General features: G+C 43.5%; 1 protein-coding gene across 2 annotated transcripts; it reads left to right on the top strand.

Annotated features, from left to right (window-relative positions):
* Positions 1 to 673: 673 nt before the first annotated feature.
* TENT4A (terminal nucleotidyltransferase 4A) lies at positions 674 to 27,218 on the top strand. 2 transcript variants are annotated; one of them, XM_035101286.2, is made up of 12 exons: positions 674 to 1,503; positions 5,886 to 6,009; positions 8,372 to 8,418; positions 9,051 to 9,171; positions 14,532 to 14,639; positions 18,627 to 18,755; positions 19,490 to 19,703; positions 20,957 to 21,083; positions 21,429 to 21,529; positions 22,000 to 22,166; positions 24,136 to 24,294; positions 24,545 to 27,218. In XM_035101286.2, exons 1-12 carry the CDS (start codon positions 794 to 796, stop codon positions 24,725 to 24,727), a joined length of 2,190 nt encoding a protein of 729 aa, XP_034957177.2. In that variant the 5' UTR covers positions 674 to 793; the 3' UTR covers positions 24,728 to 27,218. The 2 variants fall into 2 exon arrangements, with proteins under 2 accessions (XP_034957177.2, XP_060134156.1); XM_060278173.1 differs by having other exon boundaries at positions 675 to 1,503; positions 24,542 to 27,218.
* The last annotated feature ends 527 nt before the right edge of the window (positions 27,219 to 27,745 follow it).

The raw sequence follows: 27,745 nt of genomic DNA, 5'->3' as shown, positions 1-27,745 counted from the left end.
TAAATTTGCAGGTGCATTTCTTATGCAAATCTCTGTCATCTTTCATCCTCTGTTTTGATGTGTTTTTCCTCTCTCTTTTGCTATTCATAAACGACCACTTTATGGCAAGTGGGGAAGGAGTTAGAGAGCTGCCCAGTTCAGCCAGCAGGTGAAAAAAATGCCTTCCTTTATCAGGTGGCTTCCTCCAAGTCTCTGGACCATTGAATCTCGCCGGAAACGTGGGTGCTATCAGACAGTTGAATGCGCATGCATCATACTCTGCGCGACCCGCTCCCAGTGTCCCCGAGAAGGCAGGCTTCTCAACATACAGTCTCCCCATCCCACGTCAACCCCACCCGACCCTGCTTAGCTTTGCGAACGGGCCAAGAGCCCAGTTCGGACCAGCTGGGCTCCTGACGCAGCTGTCTTCCGGTTTCCGACTTTGGGGCAGGACTCTTCCGCGTGCTGCCGAGCGCAGCTGCACTCGAAGACCGGCCTTTCTGCCTTGGTTGCCTGCAGTCCTCGCTTCGCCGGGCGGGGAGGAGCCAGCGAGTGGCGCTCCCGAAGGCGGCTCTGTAGCAGCAGGAGCCGAGGGCGGCCAGGGCGCAGGCGCGCGGCTCTTCACCGCCCCAACCCCTCGCGGCCCCTTTGGCCTGAGGCGGTTGGCGCCGCCCCCTCCCCGCCCCTCCCCCCTTGCGCCGCCTCAGAAGTCGGGGCCTTGCGCGCGCGCGCGCCTGACAGGCCGCCGGAGCCGGCGAGTGAGCGAGCGAGCGAGGAACGGGCGGGGGAGGGAGGCGCCGGGGCGGATGGATGGATGGATCCCCGCGTGGCCTGGATCCAGCCCGAGCAGAAAGGCCCCGCCAATGCGCTCTGGATGCAGATCTGGGAGACCTCGCAAGGCCGCGGCGGAGGCGGCTCCGGCTCCTCCTCCTCTTCCTCGCCGCCTACGCCCTCTTCGCCGCGCTCGCCCTTCCCTCAGGCAGCGCAGGCCCGACACTCCCTGGGCCGCTGGACAACGACGACGACGCTCGCCGCCAAGCCGCCGCCACCGCCGCTCCTGACCGAGAGGCCGCCGCCGCCGCCACGGCTGCTGCTGCTGCACAAGCCGCCTCCAGTGCCTCCTCCGCCCTCCTCCTCCTCCTCCGCGGAGTCCGGCGCTGACAGCCCCGGCGGGCCGCCTTCGTTCTCCTCGCCGCCGCCGCCGCCGCCCTCAGGGTCTCGCCAGGCCTCGCCCGGAGGGAAGCCGGCGAAGCGGAGCGGGGAAGCGGCGGCGCAGAGCCCGAGGCCGGCGGACGCCTTGCCCCCGCACCTGCCCGCCCGCCACCTCCACCAGCACCAGCACCAGTACCACCCAAGCCGAAGGAAACGGGAGAACAAGGCCAGCACGTATGGGATGAACTACCTGCTCTCCGGAGGAGGAGGCGGCGGCGGCGGCGGGCCTTGTCCCCATGAGCAGCCCGCGCTGAGCCCCGCTCCGGGCACCCCGTGGAAAAGCAGGCAGCGCTACAGCCCCGGCATCCAAGGGTGAGCCGTTCTGGGCTCTGGCTTCCGACGGGCTCCTTTCGCAAGGGCCGCCCTCCTCGTTTCAGTCCAGCTGCGGGCGGTGGGGAGCGGGTTCAAGACCCCCGCCTGAAATCCCCCTCCCCAATGATTGCTTTTAGACTGTAGGGGGTCCTATTCATAGATACGTTGTAGCCGTGCTAAGTCTGTCCCCCTAAGGCTGCCTGGTGGCTGAATTTTGTAGGTTGAAAGTGCGTGGATTCTTTAAAGACAAGAAATGAATCCTAACAATAAGGCATTCTCAATTGGAATGACTGAGAAATCCAGTAAGTTGGGTTAGGACCTCCATTTAGAATAATAGAATTGTAGAGTTGGGAGGGTCCACAAGGGTCATCTAGTCCAACCCCTTGCAATGCAGGAATCTTGCCCAACATGGGGCTCAAACCCAGGATTAAGAGTCTTATGTTCTATTGGCTGGGCTGTTAATGGAATGAGACAGGGAGGATGATTGCTGGATTCTTCAAGGTGACCCATGTCTTAATGCAGGATCTTTTTTGCAGAACACATGTGAAACTTTCCTTTCTATGTACACTTAAATTGGGGTCTAAGTCATTTTGTGATCAGTGGTCATACTGCAGAGTAAAATGAGGTTGTGGATGAAAGGTGTCCACTTTCCGTGAAGCCTGTAGTTAGGAATGGCTGTTCTGCCCGTGTGTTTTAGGTGTAACAGTTCAAAAATATTTTTTACCTGGTTTAGTAGTATAGCTATGAGACTGAGCTTCAAAGGAGGAATTCCCTAGTACACTAACAATGAACCCTGTAGGTAACCTTTGGAGAACCGCTCTCATCCCTGCCCAATATATCTGCAATATTGGGATAGCGCTGACTTACATTACGCTTGTGGTTTTTTTTATCACCTGCCCTTCATCTTAAGGTCCCAAGGTGGGTTACAACAATTAAAACAATGTTAGAAATGGTTTACAATCCCAGAAATGAGGGGAGTCTTAAAAATATAAACATCGACTGTCAAAACCCAGGTTCTAAGAGGTGTGTCTTCAACATTCCCTGAAAGTTGTACAATGAAGATGCTAAACAGACCCCTGTGGGGAAGGAGTTCCATATCTTAGGGGCTGCCACAGAGAATGCCTTCTCCCACACCACTGTGAGCTTCTGAGGGCAATGGAACAAACCAATAGCAGTCCCTCTGCCAATCTTAGCATCCCCAAAAGGACTGTTATACAGATTGCAGGCAAAGTTGCACAAAATTTGGCTGGCCTTGGTAGTGAGATAAAATGGTTGCCAGGACTACTACTGTAGATGTAGGATGTTGTCCATAGTAAAGAAATCAGACCTATCCCCCACCACTTAAAGCTAAAAAGGTGAAGTGGTTTGTTCTGCTACTGTGCTTCTGAGGTTCTCCAAGTACAGTAATACACAAGCAACAAATCTCCCCCTCACCTTTCTCTCTGCCTTGCAGCTGAAGAGGGGAAAACTATTGGAGGTAGTAAAACTTCTGAATAATACCAGTTGCTGGAAATCACAGGAAGGGAGAGTGCTCTTGTGCTTTAACTCTGCTTGCTGGTTTCCTACAGCCATTTGGTTGGCCACTGTCAGAAGAGGATGCTGGTCTAAATGGGCAGTTGGCCTGATCTAGTAGGTTTTCTCCAGCTGTTAGGTTGGGATGAAGGCGGGTTTGTCACACTTGCCAGGGTGGAACCTCTTAACAAAAGTTTGCATTGTATCTATAAACTTTGAGGTGTGCACCTGTTCAAGGCATAGCCATCTATCAGCAGAAGCCTTAGGAGTTTGTGGAGGGGAGTTTTATGTGAAAGGGGTTGCACCCTTGTATATTTTTTCTAGTACTGAGGAATGCTCTCTTTTATTGGACAGCAACAGCATCTGTTTGTGTATACATGTGATCTCCATAATCTGGACCAGCAGGAAATAGTTTATTACCCATTGTAAGCATAAGGTTGTCAGAAGTGGTTGCCTCTCTATTTTTATCTTATGCCACACTCACATGGCAGCCATTTTGTGTTATGCCATGCCTTCTCCATGGCTGCTATGTTGCGACTGGTGCCCCCAGCACACTCTCAACATTTGAAATGTGCTCACTAGTCCAAAAATATTGGCTTTATGCTATACACTTACAGTGATTGAGGGCTTCTAGCACAGGGCCTGAGCACGTTACCACTTTATGTAATGAGGAGGGTCTGAAGAGTGGGAAAGGGAAATATGTTCTTTTTATTTTCTTTCTCCTGAAGCATCCCATGTATTGCAAAGATCACTCTTTTAACCTCATGACACATTCACACACACACCCTGGCCTGGTTCTAATCCTCAGTATTCCAGGATACTATAACATGTTAGTGGCTTGAGCAGACCTTCTCTCCTGAAGTGTGCTAAACATTTTGTAAGCCCTGAAACCTTACAGGATGTTTTTTTAAATTTCTTTTTTATTTTTGAAAATATTTACAAACATTATGTGTGTACATACAATACAATCTGCGTACCTAGCAGATGGGACACGGGTGGCGCTGTGGGTTAAACCACAGAGCCTAGGGCTTGCCGCGACAGGGTGAGCTCCCGTTGCTTGGTCCCTGCTCCTGCCAACCTAGCAGTTCAAAAGCACGTCAAAGTGCAAGTAGATAAATAGGTACCACTACAGCGGGAAGGTAAACGGCATTTCCGTGCGCTGCTCTGGTTCACCAGAAGCGGCTTTGTCATGCTGGCCGCATGACCTGGAAGCTGTACGCCGGCTCCCTCAGCCAATAACGTGAGATGAGCGTTGCAACCCCAGAGTCGGTCATGACTGGACCTAATGGTCAGGGGTCCCTTTAGAAGATGCCTAAGAACGTAGATTTTTGCTCCTATTTTTGAATGACCTTGATTTGCTGTCAATTATGCATGGGCGTACCCAGTGTGGGGCGGGGGGCAGCTGCCCCCCCTCGAAGCAGGGCCGGCGCACGAGAGCGCCGCTGCCGGTGGGGCTGGTGGGCGGAGGCGAAGCACAGCCCAGCGGAGCGCAAGTTCAGCGTTCCCGCCCACCGCGCCGCACCCTCCCTCCAGCTCCCCGTCGCGCCCTCCGGCAAGGCCAAGCGCGGCGGGGAACCAGAGAGCGCAACGGGTAGCTGGAGGGCGCGGCGCGGCGGGCGGGAACGCTGAACTCGCGGTCTGCTGGGCTGTGCTCCTCCTCCTGCCTCTGGAGACTCCCCCGCTGCCGCCGATCCTCCTGCTGCTGCTGCCGCCAGCAGCCCCCTCACCTGGCAGCCATTGCGCTCCGGCACCTCCCCCACCGTGTGCGCTTCCTCCCTTCCCTCCCGTGCCTTGGCCCCGCCCCTTGCCCCCCTAGTTTTGATCCTCGGTACGCCCCTTTAATTATGTGAAGTGATGTTGCACACCTAAATGTGTAAATTAGGAAAACTTGTATCACACCTAAAACACTAACCAAGGAGTCATAATTAGCTGCAGCTGTCATGTGTACACAATTGCAGAACTGCTTTTTCATATGTGGAATGACCCTAAGATGGAGCTTAGAAAGCTACAACTTCGCTTAAAACTAGTTGTCCCAGTCTCTCTTTTGTGCTCTATTATTAAGCATACTTTTGATACTTTGATGGTAATATTAAAATTGTGGTTGTCCCACATGTTTTAGTGTGTGTACATGTATTGGGAAGCCAGTGTGATGTAGTGGTTAAGAGCGGTAGACTCTTAATCTGGGGGACCCGGTTCGTGTCTCCGCTCCTCCACATGCAGCTGCTTGGTGACCTTGGGCTAGTCACACTTCTCTGAAGTCTCTTAGCCTCACTCACCTCACAGAGTGTTTGTTGTGGGGGAGGAAGGGAAAGGAGAATGTTAGCCGCTTTGAGTACTCCTTCGGGTAGTGATAAAGCAGGATATCAAATCCAAACTCTTCTTCATTCGTTTGACTCCCGAAATGGTTTGAAAACCAAGGAGCGGCTGCACCACATTCGGCTTCCAAAAAAAGTTCGCAAACCAGAACATTCACTTCTGTGTTTGTGGCGTTTGTGAGCCAAAACATCCAAGTACCAAGGCGTTCAACAACCAAGGTACACCTGTACTGCAGTTCACCAAAACTCTTTTGTCTGTTCAGGTTGCATACCGGTATTTTGCTTCCTGCACACAAACTGTTTTCTATGAATGGCATTTTCCCCAAATTACATAATAATAATAATAGGAAATAGGGAGTTTTGCTTTTTATAGAATATTTGAGTTCACGCAGTTCTAAATTCAGTTTGTGTACTTTTTCATACCAATTGATGAATTTTCATACTAATTTAATGTACTTTTTCATACTACCTAATGGATGGAAGTTTTGCTTTAGAAACCCACACTTAGATCTTAGGTATAAATAATAAAAACTATTTTTTTATTCTTCCCCATAGGCTTCATGAAGAAATAATGGACTTTTATGCCTTCATATCCCCTCGTCCTGAAGAAGAAGTCATGAGAAGAGAAGTAGTGAAAAGAATAAAAATGGTCATTAAAGATCTTTGGCCTACAGCAGATGTGAGTGCACCTCAGATTGGTATTTTCGGTCCCCAAGTTCTCCTCTCAACTCCATTCTCACCATAACGTGGGTGGACTGGGCACAACATAGGGCTGACTCCCTTCGTGCCTTCTGACCCAAATCAAAAGCCTTGGGGTAAACAAGGTTTCTGTCTAAGCGCTGTGCCACGTTGATGGCATCCATAGGATCCTTAGTACCGTTTGTCTCTGTTTACAGTCATACCTCATGTGGCGTCTGCTGCGGGTTGTGTCTTTTCAGTATAAGAACGTGGCAAACCCGGAAGTGTTTACTTCCAGGTTTTGCCGTGCACGCATGCTCAGAAGCGTTCTGCGCACTTTGCGCAGAAGCGCCACTCTAGTTATGGACTTTTCGGGGTGCGAACGGCACCCTGGAACAGATCGAGTCCGTAACTAGAGGTACCACTGTATTTAAAATGATGTATACAATGCTCTCGGCTAGCATTCAGTAGATCCAAAGTGTTGTGGAACCTTACCTTATTATATTACATTTTTTTAAAAAAATGTTTTTATTAAAGATTTTTTAACAAGCAACAAAAACATACAAAAATACATAACACAAAAATTACAAAACACAAAATACGAAAAAGACAAAAACAAAAATTCTAACTTGTAACTCTTATTAATAATCTACTGACTTCCTCATTCCACCTCCTTCTGCGTTTCTTTACAAATCATCCTTAGTAAACTCTAAATCTTATATAAACTCTATTTTTTACTTTAATATTACCTTATTTCTCTGTCTTTTATATCTTATCCTTTTACCCTCTATCTATATCTTCCTTTTTAATTATATTATACCTATCTTCTATCAATACTTATTACACACCATTATATTATCTACAACCTCTTTGTATCTCCCTCACTTCCATTAATTCTAATCTATTATACACTTATTCTTTAAATAAATTTTAAATTTCTTCCAATCTTCTTCCACTGCTTCTTCACTCCTATCCCGGAGTCTCCCGGTCAACTCAGACAGTTCCATAAATTCTATCAGCTTCTTCTGCCAGTCATCCACTGTTGGTACTTCTTCAATTTTCCAATTCTTTGCGAGTAGAATTCTTGTGTCATACAAAAAAAAAGTAACATCCTTCCTAGGTATTTCATCTCCCGTTATCCCCAGTAAGAAGGCCTCTGGTTTCTTAACAAATGTGTTTTTCAACACTTTTTTCAATTCATTATAAATCTTTTCCCATAAGTCTCTCACTTGGGGGCACGTCCACCACATGTGGAAGAAAGTTCCCTCTTGATTTTTACATTTCCAACATTTGTTATCTTGTTTGTGATAAATCTTAGCTAGCTTTACCGGGGTGACCATCTATACATCATTTTCATCAAATTTTCTTTTAACACTGTACACGCGGGAAATTTCATATTATACTTCCATAACCTTTCCCAGTCTTCCACCATGATGTTATGTCCTACATCATTTGCCCATTTAATCATTACACCTTTTGTTTGCTCATCTTTCGTATGCCATTCCAACAATAAATTATACATTTTTGACAAATTCTTACCTTTCAATTCTAACAATTCAGTTTCCAATTTAGACTTTTTCATTTGAAAACCAACTTTTTATCCATTTTATACATTTCATTAATTTGATGATATTGTAACCAATCATTAACCTTACTCTTCAACACCTCGTGCGATTTTAACTTCATCTGATCACCTTCCTCTACCAAAATATCATTGTATTTCAGCCACTTTGTTGACATATTCAATCTTTTTTGTGTCTTAGCTTCAGCTGTTGTTATTATATTAAATTTACCCCCCTCCCCAAATGAAAACACACCAGTAGGCTTTTGTCATAAAAGCCATCCCAATAAAACTACTTACAGTATATTTATGACACAGGAGGGACAGCTGTGCACTGCTTCAGATATTGTGACCATTCATGTCTCTTAGCCTTAAAGCTGGATATGGGGATAGGTGCAGAGAGATAGTAGTCGCAGTGTTCCACTGTGATTTGCTATCTATGAAAATGCTGCTTTGCACTGTCCTTTCGCAATCTGGGCACATTCTTATTAGGAAACATTGAAACCTTTATTGTGGTATGCCTCCTTTTCAGAACCTACAGTTTTCCATGACAACTGAATCAAACAAACTCTGATTAGAGTAAACCAGTAAAGAAATAATTCACTTCTGATTACCAAATCATTTGATTAGCAAATGAGTAGCATGCCCTTTTAACCAAGCCAGTTAGTTTTTAGGTGGAAGAAGCAAATAACAGTAAAAGGAACTGCTTCTGAAGATAAAGGCATGTGGGTTTTCTTGTGGGATTTTTCAGTTCAGCGTTCAGAATGGTGAGATCTGCCCTAACTTTGTTTTTCTTTTGCAGGTTCAGATATTTGGAAGTTTTAGTACAGGGCTCTATCTGCCAACTAGGTAAGGCTTGACTAACATTTCCAGCTCCCAGTGTATTTTGTTAATAATGCTATCATACAAAAGGGATTTTTTTTGTTCTTCCCAGTCTTAAAATCAATACAGAGAAGACACCAAAGGAAGGGGAGGGAAATTGAATCGGGGATAAACATGCAATCATTTCTGTTAATGTGAACTTAGGTTTAGTGGCGCTGTGGGTTAAACCACAGAGCCTAGGGCTTGCTGATCAGAAGGTCGGTGGTTCGAATCCACGCGACGGGGTGAGCTCCCGTTGCTCGGTCCCAGCTCCTACCAACCTAGCTGTTCGAAAGCACGTAAAAATGCAAGTACCGCTACAGCGGGAAGGTAAACAGCATTTCCGTGTGCTGTTCTGGTTCACCAGAAGCGGCTTTGTCATGCTGGCCACATGACCTGGAAGCTGTACACTAGCTCCCTCGGCCAATAACGCGAGATGAGCGTCACAACCCCAGAGTCTGTAATGTAATAACTTCAGAGTCTACTTTTAGAAGCCCTCCTATTCTGTTTGAGTGGATTAGTAGTTAGGTTACTCTAATGAAGACTGAATTTAACAATCTTCAAAGGAATATTAATGTGTAATCCTCTAATGAACTTTATGTATGTTGTATTATCTATAGTGATATTGATTTAGTCGTTTTTGGGAAATGGGAGAGCCCCCCTCTGCAGCTTCTGGAACAAGCACTAAGGAAACACAATGTGGCTGAGCCATATTCAATTAAAGTACTTGACAAAGCTACGGTAAGTAACAGGAACAAGCTATATTCCATTTTAGAAAGTCAAGCTATTTAGTATGATTTTTTTTAATGCAAATATTTTTATGCTTTATCTGAGTTTGTAATAGTAGTATTTGAATCCTAAACTTATTTTTTATTTCACAAAATGTATATTCTGCTTGATCATAAAAACCTCAAAACTGTTTATAAAAATAGTAAGTAGGATATTAAGATTATCTAAAAAAACACACACACACCCAACAGTTAAAACAGCTAATTGAAACATTCAAATCAGCATTTTTTTTCTTTTGTAACTAGACATGCCTGAGGAGCACATAAAAACCGTATTTAACCTATTATTTGAATTATATTTAAAATGTTAGGATTATTTTATAGTAATTTGGTTACTTATTTTATAATCCATTTTGCAATTTTAGATGTGCAGGAAATACCAGGTGTAGAGTTAAGCTTGTTTTGGTTATCCTGCATCTTTTCTTTGAACACTGCATCAAGTAGACTTCCTTCCATTTACCCAACAATGACCAGAAACCTCTTGTAGTTTTCTTCAGCAAAACTACTACTTCACATTCATTGTTCAAATATAGTTCTCATTGATTAGCAGCACCTCAAAAAAAAAACACATTTTCCTTTTCCTTTCTCTCTTAGTTCAAAATAACTTGCAAATATATTTCATATTTCCTTAAAAATGCTTCCCTTTTGGAAACATCTTCCTTATCTATTGACATCAAGTCCAAATTAGCTCACCTCATTATATGTGTTCCAAAAAACCCAAAACATAATTATTCAGACTGATCGCTCAGTAGTTAAGTTTGTTATAATCATTTGTTCATGTGATACAGATATTCTGCATGCCAACTCGAGAACCATTTCTGTGTTCTGATGTGAAATCTTCAGTCCTACCAACCATAAACTTAGCCATTTGTTTGCCTTTGTCTTGTTTGGTTTTTTTGTCCATGGGTTAAGGTCCTGACAACTTCAGTGACAAATGGTGTTCAATGTCTATACTGCCCTCAGCTTTGCTGATGCTGACACTGGAAGATTCTTCCTGGCACATGCTAGGCTGCCTTTAGCTTGTGAGTCATAGATTCAGAGGATTTGCATTAGTTAGCATACTTCCCAGAGGTCAAATTATACATTTCCATATTTGTTTTGAAATGCTGGTAATATTGGTAGGTCCAAGGGTTCAAAGGTTCAGTCCGTTACTTGAACTCTCAGTAAACAGATACAGATTCTGTTTTTAGACTAGAGCATCACTGTAAATGAGCTGGTGTTTGATGCCGTAATAGTAAATGTGCTTGGGAGTTAGATAGAGCTAGTAAAAATAATACTCAGAGATTCTTGATTTTCCTCGCAGCTGCCTGACCTTTGTATTCCCGAGGTTATTATTACACTAGTGGTGTGAATGGACATGTACCATGTTTTTGAAGATTCCTTTGTCCAAGACACCAAATCTTGAGTTTTAGTGTAAGAAACCTGGTTGGACATGAAACTCCCAGCAGGTGATTCAACTCTGATCCTTCTTTATTTGGAGAGAATGACTTAAAAAAGTGGTGGAAGATTATCTTACCCAGGGCATTTCTTTTTTCAAAGACAGCATAGTGAATCTTCAAACTCTTTGTCACCCTGCCTCATAACAAAAACTAATAAATTATGCAACCCCCCATGTTTACTTAATTTATTAAATACTAGCTGGCCTTGCCACGAGTTGCAGTGGCTCAGTTTGTTAAAGGGAGCCTCATAGTCCCACTTCAGACTCCTCTCACCTTCAGAGTCCCCCTGTTTTTCGTGTGTTATGTTTACCTAGGCACATCCCTGTGTTTCTCCCCACCCTGTTCCGACCCATTACCTATCCCTGCCCCCTATTCCGCCCTCCCCATCCCCCCTGGCAAGGCCCTACCTCCACTCGGCCTAGTCTGGAAAGCGGCCTAGTCTGGAAAGCCAAGCCTGTGGAGAGGGTAGGTTTCCTAGGTGTAGTACCAGTGTAGCCATCGGTAGAGGGCACTGTGTTGTAATCTCTCCTGTGCTCCCAGCATGCACTTGCGGGTGATTTGTGAGTTCTGGAAATGGGGTTTGGGGTTTTTTACCTGGCGTAGCTGACACATCTGTGTTTGAAAACAGTCTGGGGACACTCAGGCAGTCACATTTGACGTGTCCAAATTTCAACGCTATCGGTCAAACGGTTTTGTTGAACATTGGAGAGGAAGGAACATAACCAGTTGACATTTTTTTTTAATATATAGATTAATATCCCACTTTTTAAACTTACCGTGAGACGTACAATGTAGTTGCTAACAACATAGACCCAGCTTGCATGCTGTGTTGAACTAATGGCTTAGCATGAGTGAGCAACAGTATGAGTTCTCAGAGTGAAGATTGCAGCTGCAGCACTCTTCCCCAGTTTGGTGTCATTCTATCCAGGGCTAAGCTGTGTTTGACTTAATGTTATGTCTGAACCAGCGCTTGTGCTTTGCCTTGCTCTAGACTAGAGAATGGGTCGGCAAACTAAGGCCCACGGGCCGGATCTGCCCAATAGCCTTCTAAATGCGGCCTGTGGCGTGGATCTGCTTGTTCAGGCTGCATCAGCGCACACATTCTTTTCCCTCCCTCACACGGCAGCGGTGGCACCTCGTCCCTCCCTCCTCCTGGCTTCTCCCTGCCCTGCCTAGAGGAGGAAGGGGGCTGGGCTTTGATTGGTGCCAGCAGCATTGTTTCCCTCATTGGTGCCAGCAGCTTTCTTTCCTCCTCCCTCCTGGCTTCTCCCCACCGCCATTACTAAGCCGAGATCACTGGGAGGGAGGGAGGAGGAGGAGGAGGGATGGGGCCAGGCTGCCGGGAGTTCCTCTGAGGGAGGTGCGGGTCCGAAAAGGGGGTGACGACGAGCCACTGGCGCTGAGCGAGAGTCCCGGGAATGGTGCCTTCGGGAGAGTCAGAGACTGAGGTAAGGAGGAAAGAACCGCTCCTCCTTTCCAGCTCCCACCCCACTCCCCACACACTACACCCAGCCCCATCAGCTGCTGCTGCTGCAGTCGGCAGAGAGGTGAAAGCTGCCGCCAGCAGCAGCAGCAGCAGGAGGAGGCACTGCTGAGTGAGTGAGAGAACTGTGAAGACCGGAGCTGCCTTTTCTTTTGCCCTCCCTCCCTCCCCCAAACCTGCTTCATACCTACACACCCTGTGGTTGCTTGCTTGCTTGCTGTGGTCCTTGACAGGTGATGAAAGCCTGAGCCGGCAGGGAGGGTCTGAGCCTGCTCTACCAGGCTCTAGTGGCAGCGGCTGCCAGCTGGTCACAGCTCCCCAGAGAGGGAGGAGGAGGAGAGGAGATGGCAAGGAAAGGGGCAGTATACCCCCTCCTTCCTTTTTCTTCCTTTCCTCTCAGGCGCAAGTGCCCTCCTCTTCCCCCTCCAGCCCTCCCCCAACTCCATAGGGTGGATAGCAGGACTTTTTGAAACGGCGGTAGGCTATGTGTTGCTGTGTGTTGTTGGTGCAATTCTTTCATGTTCTTTCTTGCCTCTGTAAAAAAAAACCAACCCCCACCCCGGATTGTATTGTTTTGTGCACTACCAATAAAATAGGTGCAGTGTGCATATGAATTCGTTCATATTTTTTTCAAACTATAGTCCGGCCCCCGACAGTGTCTGAGGGACAGTGAACCGGCCCCCTGAGTAAAAAGTTTGAGGACTCCTGCTCTAGAGAGACCATAAACTGCTTCTTGTAGTTTTGTTTGGGGGACACAACACAGAGCCAAGCCATGACTTAGCCTTGGACCAAAGCAGGAATGCAGCAAATGCAGTCTCCTTCCTGGCGACATGCTCACTGTGCTAAGCCATGTTTTGAGTTAGCATTACATGCAAACTGGGCCAAATAACACAGTAGGGAATCAGCATCATATTTATTATTTGTTAAAGTTGTTCATCACTTTAAAAAAAAAGTAGCAAAGTGACTTGCAAGAAAAAATATACAAAAATAAATAACCTAAATAAAAATACAAGACTGAAGCATCATATTTAGCAGCAAGTTTCGGGAGCAAGCCAACCCATATACCTGCTAGAATAAAAACTTTTTGGTGTGACATCTAAAGACTATGTGGGAAACGACCAGTCTGATCACTCAGATCAGGGTCACCCAGCAGAGAAAGCTCTACCAAATAAGCTACCAACTGTATCTGGTGGTGGGACACAAAACAGTGCCTCCCCAAATCCTTGATTTAAATAGACATATTCATGCAGTAAGTGATGGTTCTTAAAGCTTAGAGCTTTAAAAGCAATAACCAGCACTTGGAATTGGGCTCAGAAATGAACTGGAAGCCAGTATAAATGGAATTGTGCTGGTGTTGCATGGTTTACAAAACTGGGACTAATTTATTGAAAATATTTTTATCCCTTTCTTCAGCAAAAAAGGTTATGAGAACAGCATACAAATGTCAGTAATAAGGCCTGCCCTCCGGCTTCTGATCTAAAAGGACATAACACAAAAGGGGAAAGAGTTTGAGAGAGAGGAAGACAAAAGAAAATTATGGAACTATGATTGATTGATTGATTGATTAGATATCTAGCTGCTGCATTTTGGGGCCAGTTGAAATTTCTAGTTACTTTTTTTAAGGCAGCCCCATGTTGCGCGTGTTAATCATGATCTTAATATGTTCTCAAAGAACGGGCTCACCAGCTTAAAACGCTGTTCAAAACAGCTTCCTCACAACTATTAAATGAATACAATTTAAATCTCCATCCCAAGGTGAGCACCTGAATCTGCACAAGTGTACTGTTCTGATGGTAACACTTTCCAAAGGATGCTGAAGCTCCTTTAAAGTGCCATGAAGGCTACATACACTGGTGCCAGTTCAGTGTCAAAAGAAGAACTTGAGTTAGCAGGAGCATATGTTGACAGTAGCAGCATTAGCATGGTGAAAGAAGCAATGCTTATGGGTTGAACAGATACAGTGGTACCTTGGGTTAAGAACTTAATTCATTCTGGAGGTCCGTTCTTAACCTGAAACTGTTCTTAACCTGAGGTACCATTTTTGCTAATGGGGCCGCCGCACTGCCACCACACGATTTCTGTTCTCATCCTGGGGCAAAGTTCTTAACCCGAGGTACTACTTCTGGGTTAGCGGAGTCTGTAACCTGAAGTGTCTGTAACCTGAAGCGCCTGTAACCCGAGGTACCACTGTACTGGGTAGCTACCTCAAAGCAGTTCTTTGCAAGACTTGTCTAGATCATTGTGAAATTAATTTTATTCACCGCACATCATCTTCATTGATGCAAAGTTAAATTGTCCTTGTAAGTCATGCTTGGATATTTTAATTTAAAATAAAAACAGTTGGTCTACTTGTTGGGGTTGGTTGAATGACTGGTTTGAATATCTTTCCAGGTACCAATAATAAAGCTTACAGACCAGGAAACAGAAGTGAAAGTTGACATTAGTTTTAATATGGAAACTGGTGTGAAGGCAGCTCAACTTATCCAAGACTACATGAAGGTACAGTCAATAGAAGATAATTTTTTTTATATTCCCTGATATTTCTATTGCTTTTAGAAGTGCAACAATTCCTACTGTTTCCAGCATTTTTTAAGTATATCATTCAAAGCAGAACAATCCAGCTAGGGCTGGCTCAGAGTACACAATTAAACCATTTTACACCCTTCCTCCACACATCCTGGGCTCATTAAAGTTCACCTCTTGGTTGCACTTTTCCTCAACCCTGTGACTCCCATTGTGGGCATGTGCTCCCTAGAAATAATGAAGCAGCATTGTCCAGAATGCACGAGACTTTGTTGCTTTCCCTCAAAGCAGTTGCTGCCAACTCCATCCTGGCAGGAGCTTTTATATTGTAGGCATGGGCATTGGAACTCTGAAGTTCCAAGCATCCTAGGGAACATCTAACACATGGAGAAAAATGACAGAGTTTATGGCAGGCTTCTATATGGATTGCCTGCTATTCTGTGGCAGGGCTATAGCCTCAGGTTGTTGTCTGCAGGAGCTTTTCATTAAAGCATTGGGGCATAAAGACTGAGCTTTCCATCTTGTCTTTTTATGGAGAGGGTGACAGCTCTTCGTCAAACTTTGTTCAAGATGCCACGCCTATTGCCCTAGGAGTAGGGTGATTGTGGACATTCCAGGCCCTCTGAGATTCTGTAACTGGATTGGTGGATGCTGGAAACAATTTATCACATTGCTCTCTCAAACTGAGTGCCATTACTAGGGGCAGGTTCCTCTTCTCTCCCTTGTCTGGAATCCAGACATACTGAATCTTGGTCAACAGCAAGCACCTGCCATACCCGTCAATCATAGAACTAGATTAGTTTGATATTTTCTCTTGTTTCATGGTGCAAAAATAAAATAACTTTTTTGCAACTACTTCTGGACCTCGAGATGCATGCCAAGGCACCTGAGCCACAAAGTTCCCAGGATAAAACACACTGACACAAAGTGTTTTGGTTTATGGGTTCAAATAGGCCACAACTTTATTGATTACAGACTATCTTGACTCCTGCCAGTCTACAGGGAGTTCACTTAAGGATAAACCACTGATAGGGGGTGCTTTATGACTTACATCAAAGAGGCTGTGACATGGCCCTAGCCCACGTTTATGCTTTGGACAGGATTCACACCCCTGATCCCTTTAGCATACCTTTACTGAGGAGGGGTAGGCGAAGGCTACAACTGCAATGCCGCCCACCAGGATAAAGGTGAACGGACTTCCTGAAAATCGGTGAACGGACTTCCTGAAAATCTCTGGTCAATGAAATAATAATAATAATAATAATAATTTATTTATACCCTGCCCATCTGGCCGGGTCTCCCCCGCCACTCTGGGCGGCTTCCAACACACATTAAAATACATTAAAATATCACAGATTAAAAACTTCCCTAAACAGGGCTGCCTTTAGGTATTTTCTAATTGTCAGGTAGTTGTTTATCTCCCTGACCTCTAGTGGGAGGGCATTCCACAGGGTGGGTGCCACTACCGAGAAGGCCCTCTGCCTGATTCCCTGTAACTTGGCTTCTCGTAGTGAGGGAACCGCCAGAAGGCCCTCGGAGCTGGACCTCAGTGTCCAGGCAGAACGATGGGGGTGGAGACGCTCCTTCAGGTATACAGGACCGAGGCCGTTTAGGGCTTTAAAGGTCAGCACCAACACTTTGAATTGTGCTTGAAAACGTACTGGGAGCCAATGTAGATCTCCCAGGACCGGTGTTATGTGGTCCCGGCAGCCGCTCCCAGTCACCAGTCTGGCTGCCGCATTCTGGATTAATTGCAGTTTCCGGGTCACCTTTAAAGGTAGCCCCACGTAGAGCACATTGCAGTAGTCCAAGCGGGAGATAACCAGAGCATGCACTACTCTGGTGAGACAGTCTGCGGGCAGGTAGGGTCTCAGCCTGCGTACCAGATGGAGCTGGTAGACAGCCGCCCTGGACACAGAATTAACCTGCGCCTCCATGGACAGCTGTGAGTCCAAAATGACTCCCAGGCTGCACACCTGGTCCCTCGGGGCACACTTACCCCATTCAGGACCAGGGAGACCCGCCCGCCCCCTGTCCCCCAGAAACAGTACTTCAGTCTTGTCAGGATTCAACCTCAATCTGTTAAACGCCATCCATCCTCCAACCGCCTCCAGGCACTCACACAGGACATTCACTGCCCTCACTGGTTCTGATTTGAAAGAGAGGTAGAGCTGGGTGTCATCCACATACTGATGAACACCCAGCCCAAACCCCCTGATAATCTCTCCCAGCAGCTTCATATAGATATTAAAAAGCATGGGGGAGAGGACGGAGCCCTGAGGCACCTCACAGGTGAGAGCCCAGGGGTCTGAACACTCATCCCCCAACACCACTTTCTGGACACGACCCTGGAGAAAGGAGCAAAACCACTGTATAACAGTGCTCCCAGCTCCCTATTATTTATACCCCGCCCATCTGGCCGGGTTTCCCCAGCCACTCTGATTGGCTTCCAGAAGGATATTACAATAAAAGCTTCCCTAAACAGGGCTGCCTTCAGATGTCTTCTAAAAATCTGGTAGCTGTTTTTCTCTTTGACATCTGATGGGAGGGCGTTCCACAGGGCAGGTGCCACTACCGAGAAGGCCCTCTGCCTGGTTCCCTGTATTTTGGCTTCTCACAGTGAGGGAACTGCCAGAAGGCCCTTGGCGCTGGACCTCAGTGTCCAGGCAGAATGATGGGGGTGGAGATGCTCCTTCAGGTTATTTGGTTATATGGATAATTTTGGACCTAAAAAATAGCCAAGTCCTCCACCCAGGTGATTTCTTGAGAGCAGTTGACCTCATTCAGGCCTAATTTACACATCCCAATCCTCTTTGCCCACTAGTTCTTCCTGAGGCTTCCTTCCACAATTGGGCAATATCCATATAGTGCCATCCCATTCAGTTTTGTTGTTTTCCCCTCCAAGAAGCTCTGGCATTCAGTTTTATTCTCTTCTGCCCTGTGAAGTAGATTAGGCTAAACTACAGTCATTTAACAAAGGCTTTCTGTGCACTTCAGGACAGAATAGATTTTGAACCTGCATTTTGCAGTTACTGCCGGAGGCATATTTCTTAACTATGTTCTAATGGGTTATCTTCAAGTTTTATCAGTGCCAGTTCATAAGTTGGAGGTAAGCATATCAAGAGTTGGCACTACATATTCACTCAAACCTTGAGACCCTGATACTGAGAACAATGAATGAACTATCCAGTGTAAGTACTCTGTGAACTTTCTACTTCTGTTATGAAAAAATGGCAAGTTCATACAGCATTTTTCTTTGGGATGAAACAAATTTGTAATGTTTTAATGTAAAAAAAAAAAGTTCTATCTATATCCTACTGTCCTATGGGGCTCCCAGTGGACCCTTGGGTTTCACCTACTGGCTCAGGTGCCTTCAGATTACCCACTAGGCCCGGGAATCTTGGCTGGATAAACTAGTACATATTTACAGAAGTTTGTTGCCCTTTAGTGATTTTGTCTGGATAGAATCAGGTAAATCAATTGTTTACTGCATGTATCGTCACAAAGGTCTGTCTTGATTTTCTGATTCCCTGTAAGTAGGATGGAATGTTAATTAAAAAAACCCACTAATCTCTGAATACTTTTTAAGGTTTGGTGGATGTGCTTAGTACAAATATTGGTACATAGTTCAAATTTCTTTATACATTCTTTCACATCCCTTAACAAGTGCAACTTTCTTGCTAACTGTGTCAAAGTTTGTATTTTTGGTGTTAACAGCAGTCCTTGATGCCTGACTTTGTGACACTTATATTTTTGTATGTAGTGAATATGAATTTAAGGAAAATACGTTAGCTCATTCACAAGAATGTATAAAGGCTTCATTCACAAGAATGTATAAAGGCTTTTTACTCCCATTATTCTTTCTTTTTTCCATAGAAATCTTTCGTACTGTATAGTAAATAATGGTAAACATATCACCTAGAACTTGTCTTACAGAAAATTAACTGTTCTTTTCATTTGCAGAAATACTCATTGCTGCCTTACTTGATTTTAGTATTAAAACAGTTCCTCCTTCAAAGGGATTTGAATGAAGTTTTTACTGGTGGAATTAGCTCTTACAGCCTAATTTTAATGGCAATTAGCTTCTTACAGGTATGTGATTTCGTAAAGAATTCTTTACATCTTTTTGGTTAGTACTTCATGTTTTATTTACCATTATATGATTCTTTCGCTTTAAAACCTTTTGTATTGGCTGTAGATCTTACTTTATTAGTGTGTAACTCCTGCAAGAGTTCTGTTCTATAAAGCAACAAAAGGCTATGGGACAAAGACAGTAGAATCTTTGTGTAAAGTGGGCTGAGAAACATGATGCTGTTCGGCTGTAAACTTTCACTCCTCCACAGATTTTGTGTGTATGGTGCAAATGTTGACTCACGTTAGCCCCAGCCAACATGGCTAGTGGTCAGGGATGGTGAGAGTAGGAACTCAACAATAGCTGGAGGACGCTGTTTTGGCTATCCTGGGGTTAAGGATAGAGTTCATGTAGTTGTGTAATAATTTTTCAGTGCTGCCTCATACTGCCTAACTTTTCAAATAGTAGTAATTGAATGGTTTGTATTTTACATGGCATGTTTCTTATGAATAAATGGATGTAATTAATTTGAAATGGACTAGTTATGATACTTTCTTGTAGCATACAATTCTTTGAAAGTCTATCTCCTAAAATCTTAAAGTGAGAGAAGGCTGATATTAAAGAAGTTGAGGTTATTTTTGGTTGTTGATAGTTAATGCTCATTTCCAACTTTAAATGGTTCACCATAAAGATGACAGAAGTATAAATGATCACATACACCAACATAATAAAACTGCTGTTTTTCTTATTGTAGTTGCACCCAAGAATTGATGCTAGAAGACTGGAGGAAAATCTTGGAATGCTTCTAATAGAATTTTTTGAACTCTATGGAAGGAATTTTAATTACTTGAAAACTGGTATTAGAATAAAAAATGGAGGTGCCTATATTGCCAAAGAAGAACTCATGAAAGCCATGACCAATGGATATCGACCTTCCATGTTATGTATTGAAGATCCTCTTCTGCCTGGTGAGAATATTTCATTTTTTCCATTAAGAATGCAGATTTAACACAGACTTTAAGGTTATCTGAGGAAATCCTTCATTGGGCGCTCCTCTTGTTTCAAATAATCATTCAGAAATAAGCCCTTAACCTTGCCTTGATCTTGTGATTTCTTTCCGCCATCAATTTTTTGTGTTTTCTTTCCCCACTTTTTACTGTTACTATCATGTAATACATAGAGATTAGTAGTAGAATGTAGTATATTTTTAATGTTTTAAACGGTCCTGCTTTTTTTTTAATGACACCTGAGACCAGAATTTCCCTATTTTCTGTATCCATGGCTGCAAGAGTTTCCATATAAGGGCTTAGTAAATCAATTTTTATATTGTTTCCATTTCATCCTGTTGCGTTTGACTTTTCTGGGGCAAAATAATGGACCTAAACACTGCATACTAAGTTTAGTGAAGCATCCCACAATAATAGGGAAGGAGTTAGGGTCCTCAAGATTTGAAAATGCAACAGTCCTCTGCTAAGCAAATGGAGTGTTCTCCTACTTTGACCACTTTTACCTTCAGTTGCTGCTAGGCATGAATGTAGCATCAGCCTTGTAAATGATGCACAGGTTTGATCTGCAGTGTAGACTATGACTGGAAGTTTCCTACCTTAACGTTCTTGCGTAACAATGCAATTTCCCTTACTGCTGGTTCCTGGTTGCTCTGCAGCACATGTGCTCTGGTGTCACATTTTAATAACACATTATTAACATTACAAGCAAAATGTAATATGTCTGAATATGTTATGATAACCGTTCCATAACCCTTCCTTAAAATTATAAACCAGGAGTGTAGATCCGCCCTATCACTTTGTATCACTGAGCTTCCAACCGAAAAGTGATGTCACTGGAATTGCTTATTCTTTCAGATATAGCAGTAGGTAGATAAATGGAAAAGGAGGGGCTGGAAGATGGACTGTTTTAAAATATCTGGAAAAGGCAATAATTTATAACAGTATGTGTGCATTGGTCACCAGCACAGTCTGTCCGATAGCAGATCGGGTACCTAGGTGAAGTACAGATCAAAATGTGTGCAGAAAGTGGATTGTGTATAAGGACTAAGCACCTCTCTAAGCAATCACTGCTTGTTTCAAGATTTTAAGGGATAAATGTATGGGCATTCCAAGGACAACATGGAACCAGAAGTGTCCATTACTATCCATCTTTAAAAATGATGAACAGGTCTTGTAGGTCAACATTATTTAAACTTTTAATTTAACCATTATAGGCAACGATGTTGGAAGAAGTTGTTATGGTGCCATGCAAGTAAAGCAAGTTTTTGATTATGCCTACATTGTTCTAAGCCATGCAGTATCACCACTTGCGAGATCGTATCCCAACAGAGATTCAGAAAGGTAACCAATTTGAGTGTGTTAATTGCATAGCTTCTGAAAATCCAACCTTGCACTATTGGGCTTCTTAAATGGCTTCATAACTGGAGATGTCAGCATACAGTGCTGTATCCTGAAATGCATGACTAGCTTAATGTTACTATGGAACTTGTTTCTTTCTCCCGTCCCCCTTCCTCCCCTCACTGTCTTTCCTCCATTCTGCATGGCAAGCTGTTTAAAACTTTCTTTGGTGCTTGTAGTGCAGCACAGTGGCAGTTAATGGTTGTCAAAATGAAGCAAGATTGTGTGTATGCAAGCCTTTATCATAAATCAGTGTAGATTTTTTATGTAGATCACTATTTCTTCCAGTACCTTAGGAAGAATCATCAAAGTGACACAGGAAGTGATTGACTACAGAGCTTGGATTAAGAAGAAATGGGGAAGCAAAGCTAATTTGTCACCTGATCTTGGTGAGTAAAGGATTTGAAGTAAAACTCACATCAAAATTTCAATATAACTTTCAACAAATGTTATTCTTTTACAGCTCAGCTGTGACATTGCTCTGAACCATAATTTAGAGCTGTTAGTTTTCTTTTTCCGTTTGCTCAGAACTTGTCTCAAGGAGCAGTGATGGTCAGAAGCAGAGCAATGGCCATGACTATGGTTCGTCAATTTAGTCATCACACCGACCCACAGTTAGCCATGGTTTGCCATGGCTTGAAATTCTTGTTTGCCTGGGAGCTAATTGCAGACACAGTACCATAGTTAACCATCGTTTATAATCTTGGTTTGATGTGATATCTGAAGTGAGCATGTGGGTCATGGCTAAACTGAGCCCTGCAGTAAATCTGATAATTGCATAATATCGCTTGTTTACAGTAAGGGACTGTGAAAGGTGATTTTATTTGCAAACAAAACTAATAAATGTATATGCTTACAGGTATTCCAATGAAAGGGAGAGAACCAATATCTGCATGTAATGTAGTCCAGAATGGTGATGCTGAATCGGCATACAACCAGCCTTTGCCTTTGTCATTTACTGGTGCTCAGCAGCTGTCATCAGGCTCATCTGCCTCTTCCGTTTCTTCTCTTTCTGGCAGTGATATTGTAAGTCCCCTCCCCCCTCCAATGAAGCTCTTTTCTATTTGTTTATTCATTTTTCTTACTGTGATTTGGTATATTTGCAATAGGACTTTCGTTGAAACTGAGTTTGAAACTTTTCCAGTTACATTGCTGTTCTCTAAAACTTGAGGATTTATCATGCTATATTTTCAAAAAGATAAAATGCATATATCAGCTTAACTGTCATAATGACATTTAATGTTAAATCAATCTTTTAATAAGAGAGTAATTTTTAAAGCTTTTTAAATAGAAAACCACACAGAAGCATTTAAATGAAAGAGCATTTTATCACCAATTAAAGTAATTAGTTCTTAAAAACCTTGCTTCCTTTCTGTTGCTGCCATTTTAGCTCTGTATTTTAGGTAAAGGTAAAGGGACCCCTGACCATTAGGTCCAGTCGTGACCGACTGGGGTTGCGATGCTCATCTCACATTATTGGCCGAGGGAGCCGGTGTACAGCTTCCAGGTCATGTGACCAGCATGACAAAGCCGCTTCTGGCAAACCAGAGCAGCACACGGAAAAGCCTTTTACCTTCCTACTTGCACTTTGATGTGCTTTCGAACTGCTAGGTTGGCAGGAGCAGGGACTGAGCAACGGGAGCTCACCCCATTGTGCGGATTCTGATCAGCAAGCTCTAGGCCAGGGGTCCCCAGACTTACCGCGCAGCGGGCCGGTGCCCGCCGCGGCGACCGCGCGGCGGGCCAGAGGGCGGGGGAGTGCGCGCCTGTGCGCATGCGCACACGGGCGGGAAAAAATCGCCGAAAATCGCTTGTGCGCATGCGTATGGGCCTCCCCTGACCCAGAAGTGCATCGGAAATGACCTCTTCTGGGTCGGGAGAGGCCCATACGCATGCGCACAAAGGATTTTCGGCGATTTTTTGCCGATTTTTAAGATCGCCGCCGCGCCGCGCGCCGTAAGAGCGGGCGGCGGCAGCGGGCGGCGGGGGTCGTCGCGGGCCGGATTGGGAGGCCGATTGGGCCGCATCCGGCCCGGGGGCCGTAGTTTGGGGACTCCTGCTCTAGGCTCTGTGGTTTAACCCACAGCGCCACCCGCGTCCCAGCATATTTTATGTATTTGGTACCTTAAAATGCTTTTTAACTTTAAAATGTTTCCCAAGACGTGAACAACACCATTGAATTTAAATAGGCAAATGTATTAAAGCAGATGAAATAACAGATTTAAAAAAGGTTATAAGACAAAGAAAAGTTGTTGCTCATGTGAATTGCACCTTTCTTGCCTATACAACTATATAATCCCAATTAGTATTGGCAGAGCATGGCAGGTTTTACGCTTGCCATGTAAAACCTATGGTGTAGCGGTTAGAGTGTCATGCTTGAACTTGGGAAACCGGGGTTCAAAACCCTACTCGGCCATGAAGATCACTAGGTGATCCTCGGCCAGTCACAGTCTCTCAGCCTCACCCACCTCTCTGGGTTATTGTGGGGATTAAAGGAGGAGGGGGAGAACCATGTAGGCCATCTTGAGCTCCTTAGAGAAAGAGGTGGAACAGAAATTCAACAAATAATAATAAATAGTGATCAGGCAATCTTTTTAAATACTCAGGAAATGCTTATTTAAGTCCCAAAACATACAGGGTGTATAGTATATGTAGATATGCGTATGGTGTCATGTCTTGGGGGAAAGGCAGATGACAGTCCACAGTTCCTGAATCCCCTTTGGATCTTTCCCCAAACATGATTGCCTTTCTTACAAAGGCTTCCTTGATCTCCAGTGGTATTACAAACTAGTACAGGGCATTTATACACCATTCTTGGTGAAAACCACACCTTAAGAGGACTAAGTATCAGCTTCCTGACATATTGATCATCTTCTGGTGCTAACAGTGCTCTTGGTATTTGCTGCATGTGTGAGTGCTTAAATGAGCAGTAAGCATGTGCTCCTTTCCTATTAAAAGAACAACAAACCTATTCCCCCCTTTTCTTTGTCACAAGGATTCAGATACTCCACCTTGCACAACTCCTAATGTGTACCACTTCAATCTCCAAGCACCATCTCAGCTTACAGTTGGTTTACCACCAGCATTGCCTGTGCCAAGTGGTAAAATGCAATCTGTGCCTGCAAGAACATTGATTATGACTACTAATAATCAGGTATGGACTATATGATGGAGGTTGTCCCCTTGGATAGTGGTGATGGTGGAGCAGAAAGTCAGTTGGCTTTCAATACTGCTCTAAAATGAATTTTCTTGAAGCATTTTGCTTATATCTTATTGTCTGAATGCAGTTTGCTGTATCAGTCCGGCCTTGATGAATTGCTAGGAGACAAAACTTAGTAAAAGAATTTGGTAAATTTGCAGTTTAGCTGGCACTAATTTTGACCACTTCCTCTTGTTTCCAGCAGCACAATGGAATGAAGCTAACGGTGAAAGCAGCTCACAATCATACTCAAGGCAGCGGATACAGTTCTTCTGGCAATGGAGCCATGAGGCAGCCTGTTAGCAACCGAGGGCACCACCAACATAACCGTAGTATCTGGAGAAGAAAGAAATACAGAGACAGTTTGCCTATTAGCCTTAGCAGATAATGGCCAACCTCAGAGTGTCCACTTAAGACTTACGCAGTGTGTGTGACACTAGTCTGGACTTGAGAACAGCACTGGGCGTTTCAGTTTGTGGATGTTGCCAAATATCTGCATCCAACCTTGCATGTTTCTTTGTGTGGTGGTGGAGTCCATCTTAAAAGAAATAATTGTGCTTATCTGTGAAGCCTTATTAAATGTGGAAGTTTGTCTTCTGCCTATCCATGATTACTACAGTGCCGAAGCAGCTGTGGCAGAAGTACTGTGAGGACCATAAATGCGGTGGCGCCTTCTGGTGTAGCTGCATTTGTTCATTATAGCTTTTTTGTTTTGTCAGAAAAGTATAGATGGTTTGGACTTTCCTTTGTAGCAAATCTTTGTGACTTTGCTTGTTGCCTTCCCATTTCTTGTTTAAACCTTTTGTTATCATACTCATATCAAACATAACTTTTGTGCAATAACTCTGAATGTTTTTCATTTAAGTTATATTTAAGGAATGAAGGGTGTACAGTATGTAATTTTATTATTTGCTTGCTTTACAGATCCTTTCCCAGATTGCATTTTTTAAGTTGGGGTTCACTACGTTAACTCTAGCTAATGGGGAGGGCACAATCTAGTGCTCTTGCAAAGGTCATACTTGTTTCAATGTGGATCACGCAAGATAAGTTGGACCTTCAATTGATTCCTTAAAATTGAACAAAGATCAGCATAAAGAATTCCAGTTTTTTAGGGTAAAGGTGAATAAGTCCCAGACGTCCATCTACAAATGCTTTTAATTAGTTTTATTTACCCTCTGGTTGGCTCCAAGCATTGTTGCTGAATGAAATATCCAACTTAAAGAATGTGGAGAAAGGAACATATATTGATTCCATTAAGGAATCTGATTAGCAGCGTGCATTAGTTCTGTTAAAAGCAACTACCTGCAATGTACCTTTGGGCTTCTCTAGGCTTTTAAAGTATCAGTCTGTTAACTTGTAAAAGAGCACAGTCCTGTGCAACACACATCGTCTGTGGCAGTCACTTGATTTAAAGATGCATACAGGGATTCTATGCAAGTATGTATGGCCATGGCAACCTCTGCTAACTTTTTTAAAGCAACAAAACACACATCTTGTGTAGCCCTGGTGTTTTTTTTTAAGCACTATATTCTCATTGTCACTGGCTGCATCTTTTCCTTGTTTTAAAGATAAGAAGTCTTAAATCTCAACAGCACTGTATAAGTAGCTCTGCTTAGAGGAGGAGCTTAGAAAAAATTGCTATCTTGACATCTAAAGGATATACAGAAGTGAATGTTCTTAACTGATATTTGAATGTTTGAAATGGAATGGTTTTTCTAATAGTGAGCTTTAGTATCTGCAGGCTTGCCTTGAGAGGCGGTGCAGCACATATTAAAGAAAACATTGTCCAAATTAATGCAAGGCCTTTGGATAGTGAGAGAAGAGAGCGCAACATTCCAAAGTAGAGTAGCACATTTTGTCTCCAGTTCATGTTGATCCAGAGTTTAACAAGAAATAAAACTTTTAATATTATTTACCTATTATTAATGAATATTCATATTGGTATTGGTTATAGCTGCTGTTTTGATACTCTGATGGGCATGAAGTGTATATGACTTACTGTACCAGCATCTCTTGGGAAAGGTGTGTCACGTTTACGAGTATAAAACCTCTTCATCAGGCAAATGTGATTAAGGCAGAGGCTTTGCAAATGCACACTGGCAATTGAGTAGCCTGCAGCCAGAAGTAAACAATCAGTGTCTCTCCTAGTCAGTCATAGGTTATAAGATATTACGTTTTCTCAGAATAATTCTTGAACATTGCTGCCAAGATCTCCACATACACAAAAGGTTTTTCTGTCTCACAATGGGGAGCTCTTCAGAGCAGCATCCAATGCAGTGCAAGGGGTTGCAGAAAGAAGGAAAAATAGTTTGTGTGCCCCCTTTCTCATGCAGAATCACAGGACCCCAGTCCTGGTGTATATATTGCTCCAGATGAATGATAATTTTACAACTGATAACTATGTGAACAGCAATTGGATTTTGAATTGCCAAAAATCTCAGTCCTGCTTTGATATTGGATGTATATCTTTGCTTTGACTGTTTTTTAAACCTTGTGAAAGGTTTTTAATAGATGCTGATACAATAAGGGATCTAAACTTGAATAAACCAGTATTCAAGGGCTGATTATAGACCTGTACTCACTCTTACATGCTAGCAATATTGAATATGAACCTATGTTATGGAAACCTCTGTGTCTTAAACAGAGTCCATTTAAAAGCAGAATAGGCTTAAGAGAAGCAGATATCATGTTCCATTTCAGTCATGGTGAACCAATAAATTGCACTGCTACCACTCTGGTTATATTCTATGCTGCTGTGGATAGCTAATTAAAATATCATGTTCAGTTTCTTTTTGTGTGTATAACAATGTGGGAAGCTAAAATACATATTTTTATGTGAAGTTTTGTATTCTTTGATTTTTAATAAATTTTCAAAGCCAGATGTGTCTGTGGTGCAACTTTCTTCCTTTTCCACTGTGAATCTTTCTGTTCATTGTGTTATCACAATACTGTGATCAAGCCAAAAGCCTACCTGATCCTGCATTCTGTTTTCACAAACATGTGGCTGCATGTTTCGTGAATATATTTGTATTTTTCAGTGCTTAACTTCAATAGGAAACCCACAACTCTAATATGGGGAATGCTTCTAAGCAGTGCAACAGAACCAACAGCTTATCATTTGTCTAAAGGAGACAAGAACTTGAAGGACAAAAAGAAGAGGACACTTTATTCCTTTCTTAATATACAGTTTCACTGGGAGCCTTCTGTGCCAGCTTTTAAACACTTGCTGAAAGCTTTTCTATTCTGCCAGGCTTATGCAGGCAAGAAAGAGTACACACACACACCATGATGGTCTATTGATGTTTGTTTTTAATTTCTTACTGCTTTTAACTTTATTTCTTTTTGTGACGCTGTTTGGTTTTATGTTTCTATGTTGTAAACCACTGTGGTACATTTTTACGATACA

This window comes from Zootoca vivipara, chromosome 8, assembly GCF_963506605.1.
Source record: "Zootoca vivipara chromosome 8, rZooViv1.1, whole genome shotgun sequence".
Classification (NCBI taxonomy): domain Eukaryota; kingdom Metazoa; phylum Chordata; class Lepidosauria; order Squamata; family Lacertidae; genus Zootoca; species Zootoca vivipara.
Note: the sequence above shows the minus strand (reverse complement) of the source record. Positions and strands in the feature narration are given on the sequence as shown.

Excerpts from the sequence above, each read along its gene's own strand:
- TENT4A (XM_060278173.1), top strand. The coding sequence starts at position 794 with ATGGATCCCCGCGTGGCCTGGATCCAGCCCGAGCAGAAAGGCCCCGCC. Across the intron at positions 21,530-21,999 it reads TAATTTGTCACCTGATCTTG|GTATTCCAATGAAAGGGAGA; the intron begins GTGAGTAAAGGA and ends ATATGCTTACAG. Across the intron at positions 24,295-24,541 it reads TTATGACTACTAATAATCAG|CAGCACAATGGAATGAAGCT; the intron begins GTATGGACTATA and ends TCTTGTTTCCAG.